The following is a 26,878-nucleotide window of genomic DNA, read 5'->3' as shown; positions in this document are numbered from 1 at the left end:
GGAAGTGCTGGCTTGAGTCTCTACCTGCACATATTTCCATCCTTGCATTTTTAAATGGGCTTATTCAATCTTACAATTATCTTCCAAGTATAAAAATCTATGTTGGGTGGAATAATAATGCTTGTTGTGATAAATGAGTATAATGAGTTCCTTCCTTTCAACAATGTGTATTTTACATTCAGCATCCCTGCTTTGTTGTGTGGAATAAGCTATCTGTGGCACTATCAGCAGCTCCCACTGGAGTGAGAAAGCATTAGAAGTCTGATCTTTAAATCAAACCACCTCAGTGGGAGTTCAGGGCCCTTTATTCAGCAGGGAGTCCCACTGCTCCAGCCTGGTGACAGACTGAACAGTAAATGTCCAAAGACTGCGAAGCAAATTGGCACAGCACCCCACTGGAAAAATGTCTGTGTGGCTCCAGAATGCTTTTCACTGGTGTAACAAACCTTCAGTTGCTTGTAGCCATTAGAAATCCTTCTTCAGCTCAAATGCCTACCATCTTTTACTGTCCTTAGAGATGAGATGTGGAGAAATACAAGGTCTGTGTATAAATATCACAGAACATGGTGAACCTATGAGGGCCTCTGCATGTGTCACTGGCTTCAGAACTTGCACTTCAGGCTTGCATAAATTTTGGGCACCACAACATAAAGACATTAATCTGTAAGAGAACATTCAGAGGAGGGCCATGAAGCTGGTGAAGGGTCTGGAGGGGAAGCTTTATAAGGACTGGCTGAGGTCACTCAGCTTTTCCAGCCTGGTAAAGAGGAAACTGACAGGAGACATCATTGCAATCTCCTGCATCCTCACAAGGAGAAGCAGAGGGACAGGTACTGATGTTTCACTCTTGTGATCAGTGACAGGATCTGGGGGAACGGCATGAAGCTCAGTCAGGGGAGGTTTAAGTCAGGCATCAGGAAAAGATTTTTCATCCTGGGGGTGGTTGGTCAGTGAAAGAGGCTCCCCAGGGCAGTGGTCACAGCACAGCTTGTCTGAGATCATGAAGTGTTTGGGCAATGCTCCCAGGCACATGCTGTGATTCTTGGGGTGTCCTGTGCAGGGCCAGGAGTTGGACTCAATGATCCTCATGGGTCCCTTCTAACTCTGCATATTCTGTGATGAAATTCAGACCACTTGAAAGAACAGTGGAGTAGCAGAACAGTCATTAACACAGAGATTAGTGCATCCAAGGAGTCCTGCTGTTCCTTTTGCATACAATTTATGGTTTACTGATTATAGAGAGAATAACTGTTTGGGAGTTCTCTCCCACACACCTGCAGAAGCAGAAGGGCTTGCCACTGCACAGCCCCACTGCCAAAATATTCTGGTTTATACCAGTTATTTACCTTGGAATCTCTGGTATACTAAGGCTGATTTTTGTCATGTCTTTTGCCCTTACATGACCCCAGCTTCCTTTCTTATTCTCTCCTCTCTCAAAGCAATTTCTATATGCTATTATTCTACTATTCTCTTTTCTATCTTCTCCTGTTAGTTTCTCATTTTTTCTCATTTCACTTCTATTTTTGCATTCAGCACACTGTTCCCCAGTGTCAGGTCTTTTGCTAGATCCTATATCTCATCATTGTCCCTTTCACTCCTGACCTACTCAAACACTCCTGTTTTTTCTACACCATGTTCAGCACCATTCAGTGCAGAATTCAGACAGCATGTCTGCTCTTCCCCCTTGTATCTGCCACTTTAACATTGTTAATATATGTAAGGATATCACACAGAGCAAAAAAATTGAGCCCTAATGACAGAGCTACACAATGAAACACAACAGTCAGTTGTCAGTCATGGGTAACTGCAATATATAGGGGCAATATGTTATCATACATACACATTATCCAATCCTTAGCCTGCTCACCTCATTGATTTTCTGAGCAACACCTCAGCATGGAACCTCTAGCCTGTGCTAGGAGGAGATTTCATTTCTGCCAGAAACACCCTTGCTGAATGAACAGAGATCAAAGGCAAGAGACAACTGAAAAATTAGCTACTGCTACCTCAGGTTGAGGCTATAGAGATAGACAAACTACCTTTAGATAACTGTAAGGGCAAGATAACATTTACAGCAAATGAAATTATAGGCAGGAGTGTGTGTCTCCTTTGCAAAAGACAGCTAATAGGGCAGGGAGAACTCAGTTCTTTTCAAGGCTTCTTTTGGCTTTAGAGATTAACATCCAGAGTCTGTTCAAACGTGGAGGTAGTTTTTGACCTGCAACTGAGGGTGATTCTACATTTTCTACTGTATTTACTTGTGGAAATGGTGGCTTCTCTAAGAAAATACTACAAAACTTGTATGACAAATCTCAGTGAATGTAACTATTGCAGTTGTAAAGCAACATCTTATTATGTTAATTAAGAAATTTTGTTTCCAAGAAAAGCCACTTAGAGAACTTGTTAGATACCTCACTGTAATTGTTAGTGTACTGGCAAAGTAAAATAACTTGGATTTGTTATCAAAGGCTCTGTAACAGAGAGCTGTCAATACTCTCCTCAGCTAATCTACTCTGTACAAAGGCATTATTGAGGGAATGGTCAAGGTTCTTCCACTTCCTTCCCATCTTGTTTGTTAGAATGACTGCCTGCTATGTTTTTGTAATCAATCTTGTGCAATAGCTAGGCTGTTGGCTTATCACTCAAATTCAAACTTGAAAGATAAATAACCTGCTTTTCATCTGATCCTTGTCCTTTGACTTACCTTACTCAGACAGCCAAAAATTTCCATCAGTACACAGCTGTATGAGTCATTTCACTCAAACAATCCATGTCTTTAAAGGGAAGACAGGGAGATAAAACAACTGAATTTTATTTTAGGGAAAGAGAACTACTGTTGGTATCTATTGGGAGTAAGAATAATATAACCAGGAATACGAATAATGTGAATGTAACAGAAATCTGACAACAGCACATAAAATAATAGCAATGTACCATCTGAAGAAATGTAGCAATTTGAAGGAATAATTCCAGGCTAGGAGGAAATGCCTTAAGAGTCTCACAAGCATCTGAAAATGATTATTTGTTTATGGTTTATCACTTACTACAAGTAAAGATCATCAAACATTTGGACAGGACTTGGCAGTCCACACAAAAACCATGTCAGTTTGAAAGACAGGGCTCATGACTACAAACTTGACTTCATTACCAAGTTGTACTTACTCTTTGGAGGAGATGGGAGCTAGGTCATATAGAGCAATAATCCAACTGATATATATTTTCTTGAGAACTGCTGTTCTCAAGGAAGAGAAGACACCTGGCACTCAAATGAAACTATTTTATAGTATACAATACTAAAGCACCAGGTTAGCTGAAATAAAAAACCAAAAGGCCTGTGAAAGATAGTGGAACTAATTGTTACCCTGTGGAGAGAAAATATCTAAGTGCAGTAAAAACAACAAAAATTGAACAAGCTTGAAATTCTAGATATGGAAATTGATGATTCAGAACTGAAGCTGTTTTAGATCACTCCCTGTTTCTGAGTGTCTAGATGTTTTAAGATATTAGTGCAGTTATCATGCCTACTAGAGTATGGGCAGCACTGATATGACCAATGTTGGATTTATCACATATTTTATCATTAACTAGAAACAGTTAATGAACAAACATCTTAAAGAACAAACATCTGTTCTTTAAGATGAGTAATCTGTAATTATTCATCTGTCAAGTATAAAATTTCCAAAAAGTAAGACTATCTTGAGTGAAAATTATGTGCCATAGCAGGTAAAAATGGACACAGAAGATTCTTTCACAAATTCTTATCAGGAACATTACCTTATTATATTATTGTTATTGTCTCATGGCTAATATCTGTACCTAAAAATCTTGGGCAAGTCTGCCAAGAACCTAGATGTGTACTGTAACAATTAAGATATATCACACCTTCCTTCATTTCAAATGAGGACAAGTCTTAATTGCAGCAAACAGAATATATTCATCAAAAAAAGTTGATACAAATTTTCTGTCTCCCATGTTCCTTGTATCTATAACAGAGATCAAAAGACAGAAAAAAGACTTGTTTTTCTATTACTGTCTGTCTTGATGCTTTTTCTCTTGTTGCTTTTTTATCTTAAGCTTTTACATTGAAATTACTTAAACTTTTTGCATGTTCTTCTAAGGTTACCATCATACACATATTGCCAATACAATTATGGGGCAGCAAGAAGAATGCTATCCTACCAGGGTACACAGGAAGTGGGAAGGCAAATGAGATGTTTTCTTCCTTTATGCATTCTATTTCCCTTGGTGCTTTTATGAGTTCTAAACTGGCTGTTCTCTCAGGCTTTGTATGAACCAGTTGCTCTGGGGTTCTCTGGCAGGCAATCTGAAGTCAATCTCAACTGAAATAAATGCATGTGGACTTATCAGGTTCCTTTAGCCCTGGGACAGATGACTAATAATCCTGACAGCTTGGCTGTTAATTTTTTAATTAGAAATAAATGTGGTATGACCTAGCAGAGTAACAGAGGATCCGGCTGTGTTGCTTTTCAATCAGGCTGTACAGTAACAGAGTGGTCTAACTCTTAGCTAAATGGTTGCTCTACTGATATACATTTGATTACCTGGGCGTCCCATAGCTGCAGAATAGTATCTAATGAACCTTCTCCTTCCAGCGCTGCCTTCATTGGAGCTGAACCACCCAAAGAGCACAATGACAACAGAACTGCTGGAAGACAAAGATCTCTGCTTTTATCCTTCTCTTTTATCCTAAGCTTTGGTGGATTCTAGATTCATATAAATCTCTGAAGATTTCTTACACAAAGGTTTTTGCTTTCTTTTACAGATATATGGCCATTATTGATCCCTTGAAACCCAGACTCTCTGCAACTGCTACCAAGGTAGTCATTGGGAGCATATGGATTTTGGCTTTCCTGTTGGCCTTTCCCCAGTGCCTATACTCCATAACCAAGGTGATGCCTGGGAGAACTCTTTGCTATGTAGCATGGCCAGGTGGTCCAAAACAGCATTTTACGTAAGCTTTTGTTCTTTTAAACTTGTGTGTGGTGGTGTCTAGCCTTGCAATGGACTTGGCAAAATCTGTAGAGTGTCATGCAGATACTCTACATGCAGAATAACTGACAGCTTTGATCACTGAGAAATGTAGAGCCAGTTTCCTAAGCAAGGATGTTGGAGCATTACACGTAATAAAAGGAGCACACTTATTCTCTTCCATGTCTCTGAATGTGCTCCCTCCCGTGCTGCATGTTTACCATCATTGCTCCACCTAAGATGGCTACTTCTGTACAGACAGAGATGGTCAGATTTGGGAACATAACATGCAATACAAAGCAAGCTTCCTTTTTATCCTAACCAGGAAAACAAGGATTTCTGAACCCTCCTTAGAATCATTTAGGTTGGAAACAACCTCTAATTCATAAGATGAAAATGTCCAAGCATTAACCACTACCCAAGTCTACCACTAGACCATATCCCTAAATGCCACATCTACACATCTTTTAAATACATCCAGGGAGGGTGAACCAATCACTCCTCTGGGCAGCCTGCTCCAATGCTTGACAACTCTTTCTATGAAAAAGCTTTTCCTAATAGCCAATCTAAATCTCCTCTGGCACAGCTTGAAGCCATTTCTTCTCTTGTTACGTGGGAGAAGAGACCACCCACCTCTCTACAATCTCCTTTCAGGTAATTGTAGAGAACGTGAAGGCCCTAACCAGATTTTTTTCTCTACACCACTTCATGAGAGGGTTGGATTTTGCCACTTCATCCAGTAACACTATTGCAATTCCTTATGTCAGATATTAGTCCAAAAGAGAAAAGTGGATGACCTATAAATAGTTCCAGTTTGTGGAAGTGAGAACAGTCAATTAAATTCAATATATTCTGTTTGTATCTCTGGTGGAGTTAGGAATAAGTGGCTACCTAGGCATCTGTTCTTTCATGTCTTCACCAGCATTTAAGAACATTGTGTTTGAGGCTGAAAGCCTGTGTAACCACCCAAAATTAAATTTGACCTTCTGCTCTTTCTGAGGCAGGTGAAAGAAGTCCTGGTCATATGTAATTTTTATCACTTTGGGAGCCATACACAGACATCTTTCTTTAGGGCAGGAAGATCGGTGAAGAATCCCCACCTGTCACACTCAGCGACAGCTGGGAATTCTTCACTGATCATTCACTGGGATTTTATCTGAAGTTGGCATTTAACCAGGAACTAAAAGGAGGCAAAAGAAATTTTACCTCAGCAGTGGTGACTACATTGCACATGGGCTACAGATCTGTGTTGCCTATGTACAACAGATCTGCCATAGGAAGAACACTGGGTAATCAGACTCTTATCAGGATCTTTGCATTAATATATCACAAAAAACCCCTTATTTTCCTCTTTCATTTATGGTCCAGAAAAAGCTCCAAATGCCTAGCTCACCTTCATGATCCTTGTCTGTGCAACAATTAAATCAACTCAGCTAGTTATAGACAAATGTACCTTATCCTGGAGTCACTAATAATAATGACAGAGTCATTCTTAATACATGCTAGTGCAAGCTCAGCATTCAAAACCCCATAAAAAACATGCCTTAAAATATTAATAAATGTCCAGTACAATTCAAGACTTTGAATTGTAAAAAGACAGTGAAAACACCAAGGACTGGCCAGTTAATATAAAACATGCTTTGTGCTAAATCAGCAGCCTTGACTTCTGGCAGTCCATTCCATTGGTATAGTTCCTCTAAAAGCATTTACCACCTTAATACTTTTTCTTTGCAGGTATCACATCATTGTGATTGTGCTGGTCTACTGCTTTCCACTGCTTGTCATGGGCATCACTTATTCCATGGTGGGAATTACCCTCTGGGGCGGAGAAATACCAGGTGACACATCCAACAAATATCACGAGCAGCTCAAAGCTAAGAGAAAGGTACTGTTCCATTAAATCCCATTAAGTGAATCCTTATAAAATCCTCTGCAATTGTGTTGCAGCCTATCACAGTAAATTCTTTGGGAAACACCAAATCACTTGAAATAGCAGTAATGACAGATCTGCTTCAATACAAAATTTGACTAAGCTTGACAAGTTGTCTTCTATGTTCACTAGCTTTTCTTTTTGTAACTTCAATGTTTGTCATTAAATAAAGGTAACGTTTGGGTTTTCACTTCTTACTCCACATATAGCAGCATATACTGTGTCTACTATGTGGAAACTATTACAAAAAGTTTAGCCTTCACAGAGTTAAAATACTGAGTTTTGAACAATGGTCTAGCAAACTGTTAGCTCTTGTTAGGTAAGATTCTCATCCTCCTGAAACAAAAGTGAGTCTTGCTGTAATTCCCAGGTGATTAAGGTCCATGCATATTTGAGATAAGCACTGATCAGCCTGTTTGTAATGAATAATTTATATTTTTAAACAATAACTTTTTTGTAAGAAATGCAAACTAATTTTCCCAGATATTTTCTTTCAATCTCTTTCACTGTAAGTATTACTTAATCTAACTAGACTGGTGATCGCTAATGAATTGAATATTTGACTATCTCCAGCTCAGTTTTCATATTGTTGCAGTGCCATGAAGGTTTCTTTCTAATAACATTCTTTCTCTTAACTTTTCTTACTTAATAAGGTGGCCTTCTGCTTTTTATTTCTGTCTACTTTTTCTTTTTTTTCATACTAAAATGCATTTAACCCTTCAGATTTAAAAAAATGGTACCCTAACACAGACTTCTAATTCATAATGATGAGCACATTTTCAGTTGCTCAGTTTGCTTCCTGATACTGTGAGTATGCTTGAACAGTGTTACATGCTACTGTGCTGTAGCAATAGCAAAGTGGGGCATACTAGGTCCTGAGACAACACAAGATCTGCAGATTCTGGAGAACACTAGAATTTTCATTTCTTTCAGGACACTGCAATGAAGGAACATGAAAGTGGGTTTTTTTCCCCCACCATACTACACAGAAAAAATGGTCATGGTAGAGGATATTTGAAAAGATATATTGGGACCATTTTCTCCTTCATACATCTTCAGACTCATATATAAGTGCCAAGCTGCCATAAGTTTCAGTTGTCAGTACAGTAGAGATGCCTAGACAGCTTTATGTTATGACATGCAATGCTGCCTATGAAACCAAAAGTGTTATTTGTTTTTAACATAGCCTTTTTTAGGAGGAAAGAAATGTTCACCTCTCTTAAGTAACCAGAATGCAGCTTGACCAGTATTATCACTGCTATTGCCTTGTAACAGTTTAAAGGTGATTTGGAATGAAAACAGAGAGAAAATTACAAAAATTAATCATAGAAAGCTACGCAATATGGTTTGCATATTTGCCTCAAAGCAAAATCATTGTATTAATTTCCAGAAATACTGAAAGCATTTCAAAAGCTCAGCATTTCCCTCTTTCAGATTACCCAAAAAGTTCAACATTGCCATTGCAGTCTTTACCATGCATGTTGTCACTTACCCAAAAGTGCATTTTCAAAGTTATGAGATTACCTTTCCTACAGAACATAGGCAGAAAAAGATTTCAGTGGTCAACTGGCTGTGCTATCATCAATGCTCCCCTTTCAGCCATTGGAAAAAAAAAAAAAAAAAGAAAAGTAAATACTCAGTGAGCAGTGACAGGGTTCTAATTGTAAAGAAAAACAGAGAAATCACTTTCTGTAACAGACACAATTTGCAAAAGCAAATGTGGAAAGAAAATTATTAAATTATTCCAGCACCAGGACGTCCCAGAACTTCAGGACCCGTTATCATAATGACTAAGTAATATAATAATCTTGTGACATAGAAACTAGAGGTCTGTGAAGAGAAAATCTGGCTCTTACTATATGGAAGAGAGAGCCCAGATAAAACCCTTGAATGCTTTAAAAACAGCACCTGCTTAGAATTCTAAATATATACAAGCAACAAGGAACAGCATCCTTAATTAAAGGATTTTAAATGTGAGAGTACAGGAATGCATACCTTCAACAGATGCAACAAGGGAATTAAATTATGTGCAGATATATTATAACTGCATCAGTGACTTTATGGGTAGAACTCCATGACAGCATTTTAGCTACACTGCTGTGCTCTCCAGCAGGATTTATGAAATAACTGGTATTTGGAAAGATGAATCATAATTGGTTATTCATGGAGAGGAACTAACAGAGTGGAATCCAAATAAAGCCATAATTCAGCCTGCCTCTGATAACAGAGCTAGCGCTTTGCCCTTTTCAGGCAAAGAAATCATGTGGTTTTCTTGTTGTTTAGCATATAGATATCTAGACATATGGAAAATCTGTGCACTTATAATGAAGGAGAAATATGAAATATTTTACTATGTTTCATATCATGCAATGATACACTGCAAAGGTGTCTGATTAGGGTTGTTCAAAATTATATTTAATATCAAGAAGGTAGTGAACAGTTCATGTAAACCTTTAAAAGAAAAAATGTTTGCCAACAAAAGACTTGAATCTTGAGAAAGTTGTTAGTATCTCAACAGATAGTCTCATAATTTCATGTATGTGATTGTGCAATACAGTTCTGAATCCTGAAAGCAACATTAAGGAACAAAGGATTCAGAGAATTTCACAATGCACACTGCAGGTTGGATGACACAGAGTCCTTCTTAGTACCTTTAAGGGTCAAAGACAAAATGTTTAGAAATTCAGGACTAGATGAAATTACATCACTACTTCCTTTTTTTTTCACTTTTCTTTTTTTCTTTTCTTTTTTTTTTTTTTTTGACAGACAGAGAGCCAGCTTAAATATGTCAGGGACTGACCCATTTAAATTTGCCTGATAACAGACTTTTGAACTTCTGAACATTTGCTACATGTGGGGACCTTGCAGCCATTACCCCTTCTTCTTAAAGCTCCTGGCATGAGACTGACTGATGTTCAGCTGAACATCATTTTTTCTCCTGCAATTCCCATTTTCACAATATGGAATTATGGTCTCCATGCTGTCATACATAAGTTTATAAAGGTGTCTCATAATGTTCCTATCAGATTTACGAGGTCAAAAGGTTCTTTATATTCACTGCAAATACTTAGAGACTTGCTCTCAGATGTTGTCTCCACACCCTGTTTTTGCTATGTAACAAGTTCTAATCACTCTTTCAACTTTATTTAACCCATGAGAGGGAATAATCATGTACTGCAAGTAAAATAAGTTACTATTTTTTTAATCAAGAGATACAGTTCTGATACAACTGTTTTCTGAAAAAAAGAACATTTATCTCAACAGAAGATGCCATTGCCTGGCCGCAATGGGAAGAATATAGATGAACAGAAAATGTTCTCCTGAACTTTTATATTTTCTTCACTGTTGCTTTTACTTATGACTGTTAACTTTGTGATAATATGTCACCAGGCATCTTTTGCAGTAATTTTCATTCCTCCACACTTATGCATCTACCTGCATTTTTTGCTTCTCCTAATGCAGCTTGAGGTGTCATCCCAACTTATTTAGCAACAAGGATTGATTAAAAGGCACATTGTTTCAATATAAAAATTGTTTCTCAAAGTTTGAGTAAAAAACAAGAAACCCCCCCATATGTTTGCTAGTGAGTCACAGTCTCTGTGAGAACTCCTGTATGAACATTTCACTCATATTTCTCTGGTTTGTTCTCTTTTTCTTTCCCTTCCCTTTCATAGATTTAGAGAAAGTCCAAGGAAGGACAGCTAAAAATTATTAACAGTCTTATGAAGAGATTAAAGTGGTTTGAACTTTTCAGTTTGGAGACAAGGAGGTCAAGGGATGAGATATCAGGTTTTAGAGAAACACAAAGGTGGTAGGTGAAGTGACTGAAGAAGTGTTGACCACGAAATCCTGAAATACAAGAACTAATAGGAGAGCATCTTAAGACAGATAGAAGAGAGTACTTTAAGAAAGGGTAACTTGAGAGTTGTTAAAGAGCATCTGAGATGCTCTCCTGACAGATGATTATGATTATGACTTCAAAAGACTCAGAAAGGTTTTAGACAAATTAACAAATAAATTCATAAGTCATAGAATTGTTAAGGTTGGAAAAAACCTCCAAGACCAATGAGTCCAACCTCTGACCAATCTCCACTTTGTTAACTAGATTACAGCACTAAGTGCCATGTCCATTCATTTCTTGAACTCTTTCAGGGATGGTGACCCCACCACTTCCCTGGGCAGCCTTTTCTAATGCCTGACAACCCTTTCAGTGAAGAAATGCTTCCTGATGTTCAAAAATTGTCCCTAATGTCCAAGTAGATACTGAAAGGATGAATCAGGGATGCAGTCCTCTTTAATACACTTTTGGGTGCTGGGGCAGTATTAGGAAAATAGAAGATGGAAAATGGCCAGGTTCATGGGATTTCCCTAAACAACACCTCTCACTGCCTCTGAGATGGAATAGTAGGATAGATAGGTAACAGTCTGATCCAAGAGAAGCTGTCCTATGTCCTTATGTTCCCATTTTTACATAGTAGTGCAGCTATAAAGATACTCCTGACTTCTCACTGAATTTCTGTGCAACTAAAACCGCAGATTTTCCACATATGGAAAAACAACATGAAAATACATTAATATAACGTTTATGCTACACTGTAAAAAGAAAAGCATTAGTTTGAAATAGTGATACTTTTTCCGGCATTCAAAGGTAGCTGAGCAGGTCAGAATGAAGAAAAAAAGATGAATTGTTTCACTATGGAGTAGTTTATTACGGAGCAGAGGCAGGAAAAAAAAAAAGAGAAAAGGAAATGGACAAAAAAGCAGCGAGTCAAAGCCTAAAACACTGCAGTGCAGCCTCAAAACTCTTAGAACACTGAATTAATTAGGGGCTGACACAGATCTTAAAAAACAAGGCCATAATCATAATATAAAGCTTATTCATCATAAATAGGTGATGAGAATATTACACTACGAACTCACATGTCACATGATAACCGACAATTAACTCTGAAATCAAAGATCCTTTTAGTTAACAAGCAACCACTAAGTCTAGACAGACAGACTAGGATTAGATATTGCCCCACTCATAAAACCTTCTGTGAAAGTTTGCATCCAGCCATGTGAAACAAAATGTTTTGACACTCTGGATCCAAGTCTTTGTCTTGCATGTGATTTCCTACACCATCTCAAAATTCCACTTTTATCCTATATATTTGTTCAGACTTCTTCAAGATTGGAGAGTAATTGCTTCCTCATGGGACTGCATAAACACATGGTAACTTTAAAATCTTCCCAGTTATTTAAGCAATCCATCTTCTCCCAGCTTTTCCCAGCATGAGGACCAGCATTGCCATCTCCAATAATTTATACGTTTCATGCCATTTTCAAAATGACATAAGGGAATCAAAGTTTAATACAGCAGACAGTAAATATATAACTCGATCATCCTAAATTCAATTAAACGCCCCCCTTGGAATCAGCCACTCTACACAATTTGTACTACAGACTTCAAGGAAAACCCAAATCTTCACAGCTGACGCCCTTATCTATACTGAATCATCACCTGTGACTAGTTTTTAGAAGTCAGACAGCAATAAACACAGAATTGTTTGGCCTTTATTCAACAGTCTACCAAGGCAGCACATATGTCAAAATATTCACTATATGTGTTAGGTGTGCAAAGAGAACCAAATCCTAGAACACACTGTATGCAGAGTGAAAGGCATCAGGATCACAGATCACCCAAACTTGCCATGCAACAGCATGTAGAATAGAACTTATATTGCCATTCACACCATTTATTTATTCATGGGACGTGAGTGTTTCCACCTTGAAGATTCATTTGTGCTTGCACACCATGGACAAAAATGACTGCCACGGTGCTGTTGGAGCACTTTGCTCACACATTGACAAGGTGTCCACTCCAGAACGGTGCAAACATACAAAAAGGACCATGGTCACTTTCCCCTGGGAAGCCATCTCTTCTCTTTAGCTGATTTCACATTTCTGGAAGTGATAACTGAAACAACCTACCCATCCTGTTGAGGGGTAATGAGGTGCAGAAACTCAATTTGCTATGAATACTGTGTATCTCCTGCCAAAAAACAGGTGCCTGTATAATTTTTTGGTCCATCAGTACTCACCTTCTGTAAATGGGCTTATTCTTTGTCTTTGCAGAGATTGACAATGAAAATAAAATGTAAATCAGAATAAATAAATACTAGAAGAGAACTAACAGAGACAATTAAATTGGAGAAATAAACTCTGTTTTAAGAACAGGTGACCTCACTGATCTAAATAGCACTATGGCTTATATGATAATGCGTGGGTGGCTGTATTGCTTGACTTGCTGAAACTGCATACAGATACAGTTAAATTATCATTTATCCAAAATACCAATGCATTGTGAGCACCTGGCAGGCCAAAGCCCTGTTGTGATTGAAAGCCACAGGTGTACTTCAGTGCAGCCATTCACAAATTTAGCAATCATTGTGCAGCACATTAAAAAGTAAAAAGACTAAGTAATATGAGGATGAAGAACAACTTACCCCAGATAGCACTATTTCTGTACACTCCACTGCTTTGTTATCATCCAACAATCAAGAGAAGCAGAGATGCTTTTTAAATATTCCAGTCCTTGCATGGAAATGTCTGCTGATTAATTCCTCAGGCAACTAAAGGTGTAATAAAAATAACACCCAAAGTGGCAGCTTGTTATGCTCATACACTGTGTTTGCTCTATATGAAATACAAAGAATTGAACTAAAAGTTTCTGAAGTGATTAGTCTGACTTTATGATTTCATACTTTTAAGTCAGTCTTCTCCAAGGTTATAATCATGTAGTCATATCTCAGATGGTGTGACACTACTCTAAAAATTAAATCTTTTTGAGGATTTTCATAACAATGACTCATGACAAGGTTTAAACATGAACTTTTTCTGTGGCTGTGTTTGAGAATGTCACATTTCTTACTTAATGTAAAGAAAAAAAACAGGAAGAAGGAATTATCAGATGCTTATAAAGGTTCTTCCAAAAACAAACTCATCCCTTGTTTGCCAGACACTAGAAGATTTTGAACTGTGTCCAGTGCTTTGTCCATTTATTCATGGAGTGTCTGTTTGTTTCTTTCAATATGAAAATGTTAAATAAAAACAGGACAGGAACCAGCCTTCAGGCCTGTCACCACTGGCAACTCTAACAGAATTCCTCTAATATCATCTTAAACCTCCATCTTCTAAAAAATCTCACCAATCCTAGAGTTCAATTTTCCAGGCTAAATTTCTTTATATACGGCTCTATTTATGCCATTATTTTCAGTTAGCTTCATTAAATACTTAATACCCCTCACTGGTGTCACCTCTAAGGATGTTTTTATATCCATTTCCTCTCTTCGTCCTTAGATACGTTCATTACATAAACAAAACAAGTGCTTCTGATCATCTTTTGTATAACAACAACTTTATGCAACAAGTGACCCAAACCAGGCAAGGAATGCCAGCAGTGTAGTGTCATCATAGTCCTGCACAGCAATAATTCCTCTTCTCCACTGAGAATGCCTCATCTGGAGCATCCTAATATCTCATTTTTATCTTTCATTAAACAGATGACCTGGTCATGCTATAGTCAGTCAGTAACATCTGTCTCCTCCTCATTTGTTCATAAGGGGCAAACAAATTCACAGCAGATAATTTTATTAGTCCTCAATTGAGCAAATCCCAGAATTTGTCTGAGTATGATCCTACCTATGGAAGTACAGTGTGAACAACCCCCAAAACTAGCACAGCACCAATCTAGCCATTTCTATGTGTTCTGTGATATCTGTCACTGCCACCACCCCACTTACAGACTCAATCACTACTGGTACCACACAAAGTATATGACCAGCACTGTGAAGTTGCATTTGTGCTCCCGCAGCTCTTCCACATTCAACTTCTCTGCCTTGCTTCTCTAGCAGCAAAGCTTCTCAGAAGTGTTTCATCATCAAGTCTATTCAGCATACCTTTATTTTGCTGTATAAATACATTAAATGAGGCAGATCTCAAGACTGGTATTTAGATAATGTATCCTGGTTTGGTTTCGAGGGAGATTAGTGTTAAATGCTTTCTAATAAAAATATTTTTTTCTTCACTACCTTTCCAGTGCAAAGTGTTTCCCAAATCATGCTCAATAGTGAAATGTAAAAGGTGAAATTACTTTCAAAAATTAATAACTAAAGATAGGTTTCCCCTCATTCTGCTTCTGACCACCTCTTACTGTGATATCCTTAACTTTGACAATTTATGGGAAGTATGAAATAGCCTTGTCAATATGGTAGATGCAAACCAATCCTAACAAAGCTAGAGCCTGACTTCACAAACTGTTACACATGCCTAAATTTTTGTAACCCTGCAGGTGAAGTTACTCAAGGATATGTGACATGCTTCTTAGTATGCTTCCTACAAAGCACAGATGCTTATCTTGTCTGCTGCTCTTCTCTATGGCTCTGCATGTGTGAGTCAGGACAGGCCATTAAGAAGGTTATTAGATCAGACTGCAAATGTTGGTGTTCCACTAACATTTTGAGCAGTTGCTCTATAGCCATAAAGACATATACCCTGCCAGACTCACCAGATTGCTATTAACACAATAGTCAAAGTCACTACTTGCAAGTAATTGCTATTACAGCTAAAAGTTTGCAGAATAGAATTTTTTTTTAAGCTTATTTTCTCTTAAGCTTAAGAAAAGCTTCAAAAGGGTAATGAGGATCAGAATATCATATTAATATCCTTCTGGTGAAAATACTAGCAGAATAAGATATCTTTTCCTATTTTTATCAGTAATACTTTCCCACAGTTATCAAAAATCTCAGCAAGAATACAGAGTATGGACAGGAAAGCCTGATTTTGGCATTTTTACTTGCCATTAAGTTCTTGCACAAGGATCACATTAATTACAATGTATAGCCCCCTCACTAAACACATACACACAGAGAGGCACTTTTTTCTTAGTAGGATGAGGCAGAATAAGCAATAATCTGAGAAAAGTGGGAGGTTTTAAGTTTTAAAAAGTTCTGTTAAACTCTATCACCAAGTATACAGACTAAAAACTTGCTGAAAATGTAGGGAATGAGCAAAATAATTATTAATATTGTGAATCATGTTTTTATTTCGCAGTCTCACTCTTCACAGGTGTAGAAGTTACCTAGGGAAAGACTGGGACATGAGGTACAGGGGAAATATTTTTATAGCATGTTAGACCCAAAATATCTTTTACAGAGCTATTTTATGGTCTTAGAACTTCAGAAAAATAAGGGTTCACCTGTTCTCCTTTTCAGGATCATTTTTTTTCCTAGAAATTTGTTCTCTTTTTAATGATTTGCCCACAATTTCGAACAAGATTTGCTATTGAGGTAAATATAAAGTCAGACCTCTTGATCATTTTCTGAACACGACTGACACACTAAGTATAACAAAATTACTGGAAGCTGCTCCCTATCTCCAAATAGCTACAGAATAGCTACAGTACCAGCTTCCATTCATTGTCTCAAGCTCCTAAAACTCAGGTATGAACTGTGAACACATCATTCCACACCCATCATCCACACTTCAAACAGCGACCACGGGGAAGTAAAAGCAGAGTAAATACTAAACATGGCTTTATACTGTGCATAAACCATGCCTGTTTAAGTATTTACTGGCAAACTGATGGACATTTTCTGGTTAGAACTTTTTTATAGAACAGCTGGAAACATCTCCATGTCAGGAGCAGATTTAAGAGACTGGCTCTGCGTGGTCAGTGATCAGACTCAGAATTGTGCACTCACAGTTTCTGTGATGTTTTTCCTTGTTATTTTTATATTTCTGATCACTTGTGGCAGAAAATTTATGTGAAATATTAACTCTAGGCACAGCCCTAGGGCAAAAATTTCTGCTTACTAATGCCCAATATTTTTAAGAATGGAAGTAAGACTAGGTTAAGAGACCAAAAATTTCAACAATGCCTCACTCCAATGTTAGTGAGCTCAGCGTGTTTTTTCAAATGCATTGCTGAATTCAACTATGCATGTTCTTTAATAACAAAACCAAGATACCCACGAGAAAGACAAATGAAAACCAAGTGTCTCTTTTTCAACATTCAGGTTTTCAGCATGGAGATTATGATCACCAAGTTTCAAATGATGGAGTTGGATTTTTTAAGATAGACTTCATTTTCTCTGTGCAGCTCCCCCCAGGTTCAAGTTTGGGACCTGATCCTCCAGAGACATAACCTTAAAATCCCACATTCAGGACAAAGTGTGTTCTTTAAGTTGTATGCATTTTTTTTTCACCAGTGTATAAACAAACCTTGGAAGAAACTTCAAAAGTTCTTTGTTGTCTCATCTAATCTGTAGCCAAAATTATCCCATTACATATCCAAAATTACAACCTCATGAATAGTCCTGTGTGCACCCTGTGTGCATGGGTGTGTAAATATACTCACACACACACACATAAAAGAGAGTGCATAAGAAGCCCCTTCCTCATTGAGTCCCTGTAGGGAAGTAATGAAAAAAATTAATTTTAGCATAGCATGAGTTTTCAGTCTGTTGAGCTTTCTGGAGTAGTGCCAAGCATCTGTGTGGTGAAAAGCCCAGGAAATCTGATGCAGATCAGTCATTTTGGAGGACTACGGAGCCAAGACCTGTATATTCAACAGAACAGAGCTTCAGTTCCAGTATTGCACTTAGACACTTTTGCATTCATTACAGGTTGTTCTTCAGGTAAAAAAACCCCCATAATTTCAGCACAGGTTTTTTTTTCTGAGTTAAAGCAGAAGTCTACACACCTACACACAGAGGGCTGCCTGTGTTATGCCTATTAATGCCTTCACCCAGCAAATTTAATCCTTCAACTCAAGCACTTCATTCTTTAGAAGTTTCTGTGTTGCAATATTGTAAATAACGTATTCAAAGCACCTTTATTTTGCTCATATTCAAAGCACTTATTTTCTGGGGTGGATGGAAGTAGTTCTTTGATTTCTCCAGGTTTTGGAGCAGGTTTCCTAAGAAACAGTTTCAGCCACCCTGACATGGGTCAGTTTAAACTTTATTTCACCGAATTGGGATATCACAGGAGTATCAAACCAGTGCAATAATGACCAATGTGTGACCATTATGGCCAAGTCATGTGGATACTTTAAGGCTTGAAGCAATGCTTGTCTGTACAAAAGTAGATGCTGTCAGGAGAATGACACTCCTGATACTTTTCATCAATAATTGACCAGAGCATGTACCACTTTATATTGACCAATTATTTCCAAAATGTTCTCTATGTGAGTTACAAGTCTCCTTCTCCTGATAAATTCACAACCTTGTACAGTAATTTATGGAATGACAAAAATAAACGAGGTGCATCAAATGCAAAATATAAACCTCAACATCACTGACACAAACAGTTTCCTTTGAAATCAGTTTAAATGAAAATAGACTGGGGGACAATATTAAAGTTTTTTGCCTTTGTTTTTTTCTTAAGTCGTAATAAGCACTTTCTCTTCAACCTTTGAAAGGAAAGATGCTATTACCATTGTAAATGCATAATTACGATGGCAATAAGAAGATAGTTTTAACTGTGCTTTTTTCCTAACAGAATTTTGCCATACATTTTAAGCAAGCACAGTCCAGGAATAATTAATAGCTTTTTCTTATCAACAGAAAAGAGAAGAAAGAGGTTTTTCAAACTGTGTAGTAAATAATCTGCATTCTTTCCCATGATGCTCTTGTGCTAAAATTACAGAGAAATGTGGTAAACCTTCAAATAGCTTCTAATTATATAAACCACTTATTTAATTCCCCTAGATGGATAAGCTGGAAATAAAACAATTCAAAAAGTAATCTTTCCATATAAAATAAGAGCCTTTGCTCCTATTTTGAAGATAATTAAATGTACCCATCTCATTTTAGGTTCAGGAAGACAGTTCCCATTATAAGAAGACCACATAAAGTAAACCATGGGTAGGATGGCATGCAACTTTTGCACAATTCATTGCCATAATTCATCACAGCATTAAACTAAAATTACTTGGAGCACTGGAATTGGCAAGTACCTTATCTGGCTGAAAGACTTACAAGCTCTCTCATACTTTCTCCTCCTAAATGTGCATTTCCTTCAGGTATTAAGAATCCATCCTTTCCTATGGGCTGAAAGAACACCAAAAATCCCTTAGCTTCTCAAACATTTGCTATCTTAGTCAGTTCTATCGCTGTACTATTGCCAGTAGAGTTACCTTTGAATCCAAATTTTCTTGCAAAAGAGAGATAGTTTACTCCAAATAAGCATTGTGGAGAAGCAAAGGCATATTGGTGTTCCTTTCTCTTTGGTGCTTCCTGCCTAAGTGCCATGTATGTCCCCAGGACTGGGAAGGGGATTTAGTGGTTGCATTCTAACATGTTGGGAGAAACAATTTGTGAAATGTTTCACTTCTCCAAAAGAGCACAGAGCAAATCTTATAATTCCCAGGGATTATCTGTGAACTGCGTTTAAATTGTATTCATGAATAAATAATATCCAGGAAAGGGTAAACAAAGACATTGTTACACTCCATGGGTTCTTAAATCTGCATAACATCTAGGAGTAAAAGTTCTGAAAGTAATGAAGTTGTACTGTGTGCTATAAGTGCAAATGAAATCAAAAACCACATTCCTGAACTCGTAGAAGCAGCATTATCAAAGATGACTTAAAAAGGCAATAAGGAGCAGCAGAGAAGACTGAAAAGAAAATGATTGCATGGTCCAAGTCTTTGGTATTGCTGGAAAATCAATGCCTTGCAATGTGAATTGCTATATTCCCCCAGCAGCCACTGAGTCTCTTAGAAAAGTATATTTTATTCCTAATCTTTCAAGAGCTGCTTTCAATGCTATATCTAAAGCAGACTATTTTTCTAGCTATTTTTCATGCAAAATAAAAATAGGATGAAAAAATGTACTTGCTTTTTGAGTGTAACAGAACCTGCTACTTCCTTTTCACTTTTACTGTTTCAAATGTTTCACAGCAAAGGCAAACTCCAATTCCAATGAACTTACATCTCTTTTGCTCTTTTAAATATATTTTTTCTCATTACATTCATTAATGAAAGAATGCTTCTTACTGAGACAGGATTTAAAGGAATGGACAAGACCACAAGCACATAAATTAACTTTCTTTTCTAGGCATAGTTTTTCTTAGACATAGGCAGCAATACATCAATATCAACAGAACACATTGATGAAAATCAATGTATAAAACAAATACTTTGATTTTCCATATTACAAATCTAGCCTCAAGACTTGCATAAAGGTCACACAACTGAGAGACTCAGTACAACTTATTTTAACAAAAGTATTACCTAGAACAGTCAAAACCCCTCTTTCCTCAAGCCATGCTGCCTGCAATACACAAAGGGAGATTGAACAGAACAGCAGGGGAAAGTGGTGCCAATGGGAGAAAGGTTAGTGATTTTCACTGCAATTCACATTTTGGACAGCTCCATGATGAAATGGTGGCAGGACCTAGAAGGCTTCATGGTGAAACGGTGGCAGGAACAGAGCTAGACTTTAAGTTAAGCAACTGAATTCAGTAATTTGCTTGCCTTTGTTTCCTAATGCACAACAGCAACCCCTTTTTCTTAGGTTTCATGGAATGGGTAACCAAAAGTATGTATTCTATTACCATCTTCATAAGTGTTAAGAACAGGTGGGGCAATGACTCAGCCCTGATAACACCATTGGGGGGCTATCTCTGCTCATGGGCCATCAAGGTCTCTGGGTGTAACTCGTAAGGTTACACCATCCCATTGTGAGATGCCCTGCCCAGAGGGGAGGAACTGAACATTCCCACCTGCATATAAGATAAGATTCTGGAACACTGGGGAGAATTTCTACTGGATTCCCAGATGAGAAGAGCTCAAGAGTCACCACTGGACCTCCAGAGACCAACTAGACTTTTTCTGCAGAATCGCCATTCCAACCATTACTCCAACAGGACTGCAGCCACCATTTAACTGGACTATTACCACCACCCTGACTAACAGGGTGGAAGGTTGTATTCTGACTTTGTCAGTTTAAACCACTGTTTCTGTATTATTGGCGTGTTATAAATACGAGTAAAGAAGTGTTATTCCTTTTCCCATACCTCTTGCCTGAAAGCCCCTTGATTTCAAAGATTAGAATAATTCGGAGGGAAGGGGGGGTCAAATTCTATATTCTAAGGGAGGTTCCTGCCTTCCTTGGCAGACACTTGTCTTTCAAACTAAGACACCCTTATTAATGAATTCTATGTGACACAGAACAGAGGGTAAAGCAATTGAAAAATGGTAATATCTCAAAAAATTGAAACTGAAAAGGCCTATTAAAAAGAACCTTTTCAGTCACAGCTTTAAGTAGTAAAAAACAACCCCAACACAGAAGGTTGTCTTTTATACTCTGCAGTTGAACCTGTAAAGTGGCACTGGAATCTCTTTAGCGAAACATCACAGTATAATGGGAAGAGACAATCAGGTTTTCGTGGTAGATTCATTGCTGGGCATTTTTAATTTATTTTCTCTGTTGGTTTATGAGAACTTGTGCATCAGAATTTATTCCAAGTAAACTCAAGGTGCCCTGGGTTTATAGACCTTGAAGTCACTTTCTGTTCATAATTATTGATACAATCAAGAAATGAAACTTTATATTGGAAAGACCAGCATTATGGACAAGAAGTACAGCCATAAACTGCAAGGTATGGCCTTGAACAGTGTATGTGCCTCCCTCTGAAAGAGAAAAAGAAATTGGGAATAATCTCCCTCCTTCTTCTCTGATTCTTTTTTTCCCCTCTCTTTCTTCAACACATAGTCATCCTTAGATAATGAAATGAAAAGAGACTAGGGCTTTTTGATTCCTCTCACAACTCCTGCATTTGACTTCAAATTTAACCCTAATTGCCTCGCGTTTCCATCAATTTTACACCACACAGACTTGCAACATCTCACTTATCTTCTCCTAGGAAATATGTCAGTGAGTGCATTGTACTATATAAATACTCAATATGACAACCTTAACTTTTCTTACGTGTGCCTTTTTCCAGGAAAATTTGCACTTTTTTGTTCCAGGAAAAAACATTTTAGACATTAATAAGGAAACCCCATCTTATGTCTGCCCCAGGCACACATTTATCAGTATATTACCATTCCCGTCAGTGGGACGCAGCCTGATACAGCCTCACCTGAGAGAAAAATAATACTGTACATTTTAGACAATTTTTTATATTTATGAAAAACAGCTGCCATCCTGAATGATTAAGAATGTAATATGCTTCACTGTGTGTCATTCAAGTGACTTGTTACCTCACAAATTAAATCAAACAGTAATCATCTAAAATCATCTTTAGCTTGTTGTCTAGTTTGACTATTTGCTTCAGAAACTTCTGCTTTCAGGATGATGATGACTTAATATTTAATCACGGATTTCCAGACAGAAACAGCAACAAGAAAACCTTATGCTAATCTCACTGTTTTAAAAGATGAGTACTTTGTTTTAAACAAAACAGCAAACTTGCAGGAAAAGATGCAATTCTCTGGGGGTGATCTGGTGTTTTTAATTTCAAAACTTAAAAACGTTAAAACATCCTGAATTAGAATTGAATTGCCTGAAATTGTGACAAGAAAAATTGTGGATTTTCTTTGCAGGATAAAAGTTATTTTGGAATTTCTAGAAGCACTGCTTGCCTTGCCCTTCAATATTACACAGAAAACAAAACAATAATGATTTGGATGTTAGAAGGAAGGCAAAAAACTTTTGGAAAATGTTGTTAACACAACTGAGTATGCCGAACTGGCAACTCTTTCTGTGATTTCTAGCAATTCTGGGGCATGAGTGACACAGTGTTCAACCAGATTAAGCTACATTAGCTGCTGGGAAGCTCTACTGTTTTGGTTCTCAAGCACTGCACAGATGAAATGTACAGTGTAAACACAGATTTTCCTGCTTACACTTTGAAAATTTGGACACAAAAATCCTTCCATTTAGTACGTATGATATTCCAATGATGAATAATTCTAGGAACGATTTCACATGAGCAGCTGGTACTGCAAGACATACTAATTAAATATCAAGATAAGTAATTAGACTTTCAAGTGTTCTGAAATTACAGAAGTCCTGAACAGTGCTGAGGTAACATTTATCATTCCTGACAAATCTATACAAACCTAGCAACAAGTGCACCTGTTAATCAGTGGACAGAGAGCTTAAGTATCACAGTGAAATTTTGGAGTTAAGTCTTCTATATATACAATGTGTGCAAGGCAGAGGTGTAAGTCCCCAGCAGAACAGTGGAAGTTATGTTGAAAGCAGTGAAATAGAGAGAGATGCCATTTAATGATAGACAGTGATGTGACAACATATTTTTATGGCATCACTTCACATACAGAGTTGAGTCCAGAAATGTCCACCCACATAAAATCATAACCTCTTCTCTCCCACCCCCAAAAAAATCACATATATAGTCCCATAAACTTATAGCTATGCCTAGATATGGGCACAGATGTACATGTGAAAAGTGAAAGTGATATTATGTTTTGGTGTGTTGTCTTCCTTTATAATAATACTGATCTTTCTGATCACAGGATGATTTATAATTAACTGATGAAAAGTGCTTTAGAAGAACCAAATATTAATGTTTTATATGTGGCCAGATGCCCCTTTTTTACCTTTAAGCGATGATCAGAGTAATATATATCAGCAATAATAAGTATTCTTATAAGCAAAATCTTGCATATTGCAGTCCCATCCAGCAGGAAAGATTGTTAACTTGTACCATATATTAAATGAAAAATTGCTTTATGCTTCCCATAGGAAGATATAATATGAGATAAGGAGGACACCATGACATTTATATGTAAAATGATTTAATTGCGTTAGTTGGAATTTTATAAAAATATTAACCAAAGACATGTAAGTATGGCAAATTTCAGCTCTTTCGTTTTTTACCCTGGTGAAACCAAATTTCAGCTTTTTGGTTTTTTACGCTGGTGAAACTAGAAACAGTATGAAATGGCACAATATTATACAGAGAAAATAAAGGAACTATTCATAGTGATGCCTGTTATTCCTCAGTATTCACAAGTACAAATGAACAAGAGACTTCCCAGCATAGATCTATCATGTCTAGTTTCATTTCAGATACAAAAAGAAAACCTGTGGTGTAAACATGTGACATATTGTGCTGAAAATGGCAGCTGGACTTGTATTTGATATAGCTGAAAAGAGAAAGACAGGAGTGAAAATTTTACATGACTTGAAAGTTTTCTTCATGTGTTTGGAGCACAAAGCAGAGCTCCTCTTCGTTTGTGCTTACTGGAAACTATGGTAGCTAACAGATGTGATGCCTGCAGAAACAACAAATAAGCATCACCAGCCAAGGGAATTGTTAGGCTCTGCAATAACACAGGATGCTGCAGTTGCTCATTTCCTACAACCTAGTGTTATTCAAATCACATTTAATGACTGAGGACAAGAAATAGACTTGCAGACCACAATAAAAAGAGATACCAAGGTCAATAAAGGCCAAAATGAGGTGTCTGAATAAAACACCCTGTAACCTTATGCCATGATTTGATGTACAGAAAAAAAAGTGATATTTTAGATAGCCAAAATATATAAGTAAGCAAATACATTACTTGGAAAAATCAATACAAATAAAGTTAGGGAAGATTTTCATGTTATTTTTCTTAGGAAAAAGAGGATCTCCAGTCAAGAAAAAAAAAAAGAGTCAGATTAAAAGGAAAACTAGATAAAAGCATATTTAGCTTTCCTCTGACTAACTTTAAAAATTAATTACAAGAAAATTAATAATGGATGTTGAAATGCTAGTCCAAATAAAAAAGGCTAAGTATCATTATTGCTTCTTTCTTTCAGGTGGTAAAAATGATGATTGTGGTTGTGCTGACATTTGCCATCTGCTGGCTGCCCTACCACATTTACTTCATAGTTACTGGGATCTATCAACAATTAAATCGGTGGAAATACATTCAGCAAATCTATTTAGCCAGCTTTTGGCTTGCCATGAGCTCTACAATGTACAATCCCATTATCTACTGCTGTCTTAATAAGAGGTAAGAGCTGGTTATGAAACGACGTGTATAACTTACACAAGAATATATATGGTTTAAATGGAATAAAAGATACAGAACTTTCACTTTAAAAGTTCTCAGTTAGTGGGAAACAAAATGAGAAAAAAACACCTTTCTTTTGGTTTGTACTAGAAAAGAATCCCAAAACCCCCAAAGGTGTATTTCCAGTAAACACTTTGTTCTACTTAAAATTTCAGATCAAATTTCACTTTTCAGAAACCAATCCTTGCCATGTCCATATGCAAAATTCAAAAATCTCTTGCAGTTAAATATTTTTTGGCTTGCAAAATATTAAAATAAAGAAGATGGTCATTAGTGATATAAAGTGAGAGCCATATGTTCACTAATTGTAACCCCAATTTAGTTTTGCTGGAAGGATGCAGTATAAAACATGATTTACTGTGTTTTGTATACCTCAATCAGGAGATTTTTATTGTGCTTTGAGGTCTGCAATAGGCTAATAAATGTTATGTAAGTACTTATGTTCTTATTACTCAATACTAAATTACAATGCTTTTTTATGGTAATGCATTCTACTCAGAATTTCAAAGGCTCTGCACCTGTTGAGATTGGTGAGATTTTACAGAAAATTTCTGGTCTAAGATTATGGCATTCCAGAATGGACTCAAGTTTTTTGTTTCAGCTTGTAGGACCAGGAGCTAAACAAACATTATCCTGGCCATCCTCTTCTCCAATATTTCTTCTGGCATCATTGGATAAAGATCACCAAGAACAAACAATTACTTCACAAACACAGTATGAATCAGTATTGAATAATATTAAATATTATTTTAAATCTATTTTGACTCAGCAGCCAGTGCCAAGTTTAATTACAAAAAGAGTCTAATAAAAAATGAAGGGAATAATCATAAGTTTTTATTGGTGTAAAAACACAGGACTCTTCCTCCTTGATGAGGATAACTTATGACAAGAACGTTCATGATCTTTTTAAAAGACAAGGAATGACTAAATTCGTACAGCCTTCTGATTCTTTTCATCATTTACAACTGTTTAAAGATGAGGTAAAATTTTGGCATGCCAGAACAAAACCATAACTCAAATGGCAAATTTTCCATTAATTTCAACAGAAACCAGATTTTGGTAAGTGTCCAGGCTCTGCAAAATCAAAGGCAAGGAAGAATAAGGCCTCATATTATTCAATTACTACCATAAAACTTATAAACCAACCCCATTTTCTTCAAAAACTTTTTATGGCACAGTTACAAAATAAGTTATTAATAAAAAATAATATATCTGATGTGGCTTATGTTGACACTTGCACACTACAAAATTAAACATCTGGATTAAAGAATACAGCCAAAGAAAAATTAATATAGTTGAGACACACTAAAGGTCACCTTGTTCAGAATTTGATGAAAGAATGGAATACTGGTGACAGTTTTCTTATAATTAAGTTCCATATTGCAATCAAGATGCCAGAATGTCTGCTTCCTTTTCATTAAGTAGGAAAATAGAGCTTGTTGCTGGGAGTCAGATCAGTTCATGCCTCTGCTGGATCTAGTATCAGACAGGGTTAGAACTGATCCCCAGCCTCATCTTCCAGGCTAATGAGGATATTACGTATCTAGATAAAGAGAGTGTTATTTCAAGATGAAGAAAAAACATGCCCTGAATCAGAAAGGGGATAGAAGGTGCCAGGAAAAGTAATACAGTTTAAAGATGTTTTCGTTTTACAGTTCCCATCATTAAATCTATTTCTATCAGAGGTTCTTTCAGTATTTTTCCAAAATATGGATTGCATGTAAACAGAATGCTGAATTCAAAAGAATGTTGAATAGCAACCCACTTGCTTGACTGTCATCATGTGACAACTCCATAGCAAACTTAAAAATTTGAGGAAGGAAAAGTCACTTCTGTGAGATCAGTTAACTTTAACTGAACACTTCACCTGAATTTTTATC

At 36.9% G+C, this 26,878-nt stretch overlaps 1 protein-coding gene and 1 long non-coding RNA gene across 4 annotated transcripts in view; one reads left to right on the top strand and one right to left on the bottom strand.

Moving 5' to 3' along the window:
* Positions 1–26,878, bottom strand: part of LOC146438053 (uncharacterized) — a 119,619-nt gene that overhangs the window by 66,289 nt on the left and 26,452 nt on the right. The gene's annotated exons all lie outside the window — the stretch shown is intronic.
* Positions 1–26,878, top strand: part of TACR3 (tachykinin receptor 3) — a 38,306-nt gene that overhangs the window by 8,626 nt on the left and 2,802 nt on the right. The window contains exons 2-4 of the mRNA XM_085058299.1: positions 4,784–4,972; positions 6,724–6,874; positions 24,742–24,938. Of these exons, the coding sequence (XP_084914425.1) occupies positions 4,784–4,972; positions 6,724–6,874; positions 24,742–24,938 (537 nt within the window). The remainder of the gene's footprint in view (positions 1–4,783; positions 4,973–6,723; positions 6,875–24,741; positions 24,939–26,878) is intronic.

This window comes from Lichenostomus cassidix, chromosome 4, assembly GCF_008360975.1.
Source record: "Lichenostomus cassidix isolate B80296 chromosome 4, HeHo_3.0, whole genome shotgun sequence".
Taxonomy (NCBI): domain Eukaryota; kingdom Metazoa; phylum Chordata; class Aves; order Passeriformes; family Meliphagidae; genus Lichenostomus; species Lichenostomus cassidix.
This window is presented reverse-complemented; position numbering and strand designations above follow the sequence as displayed.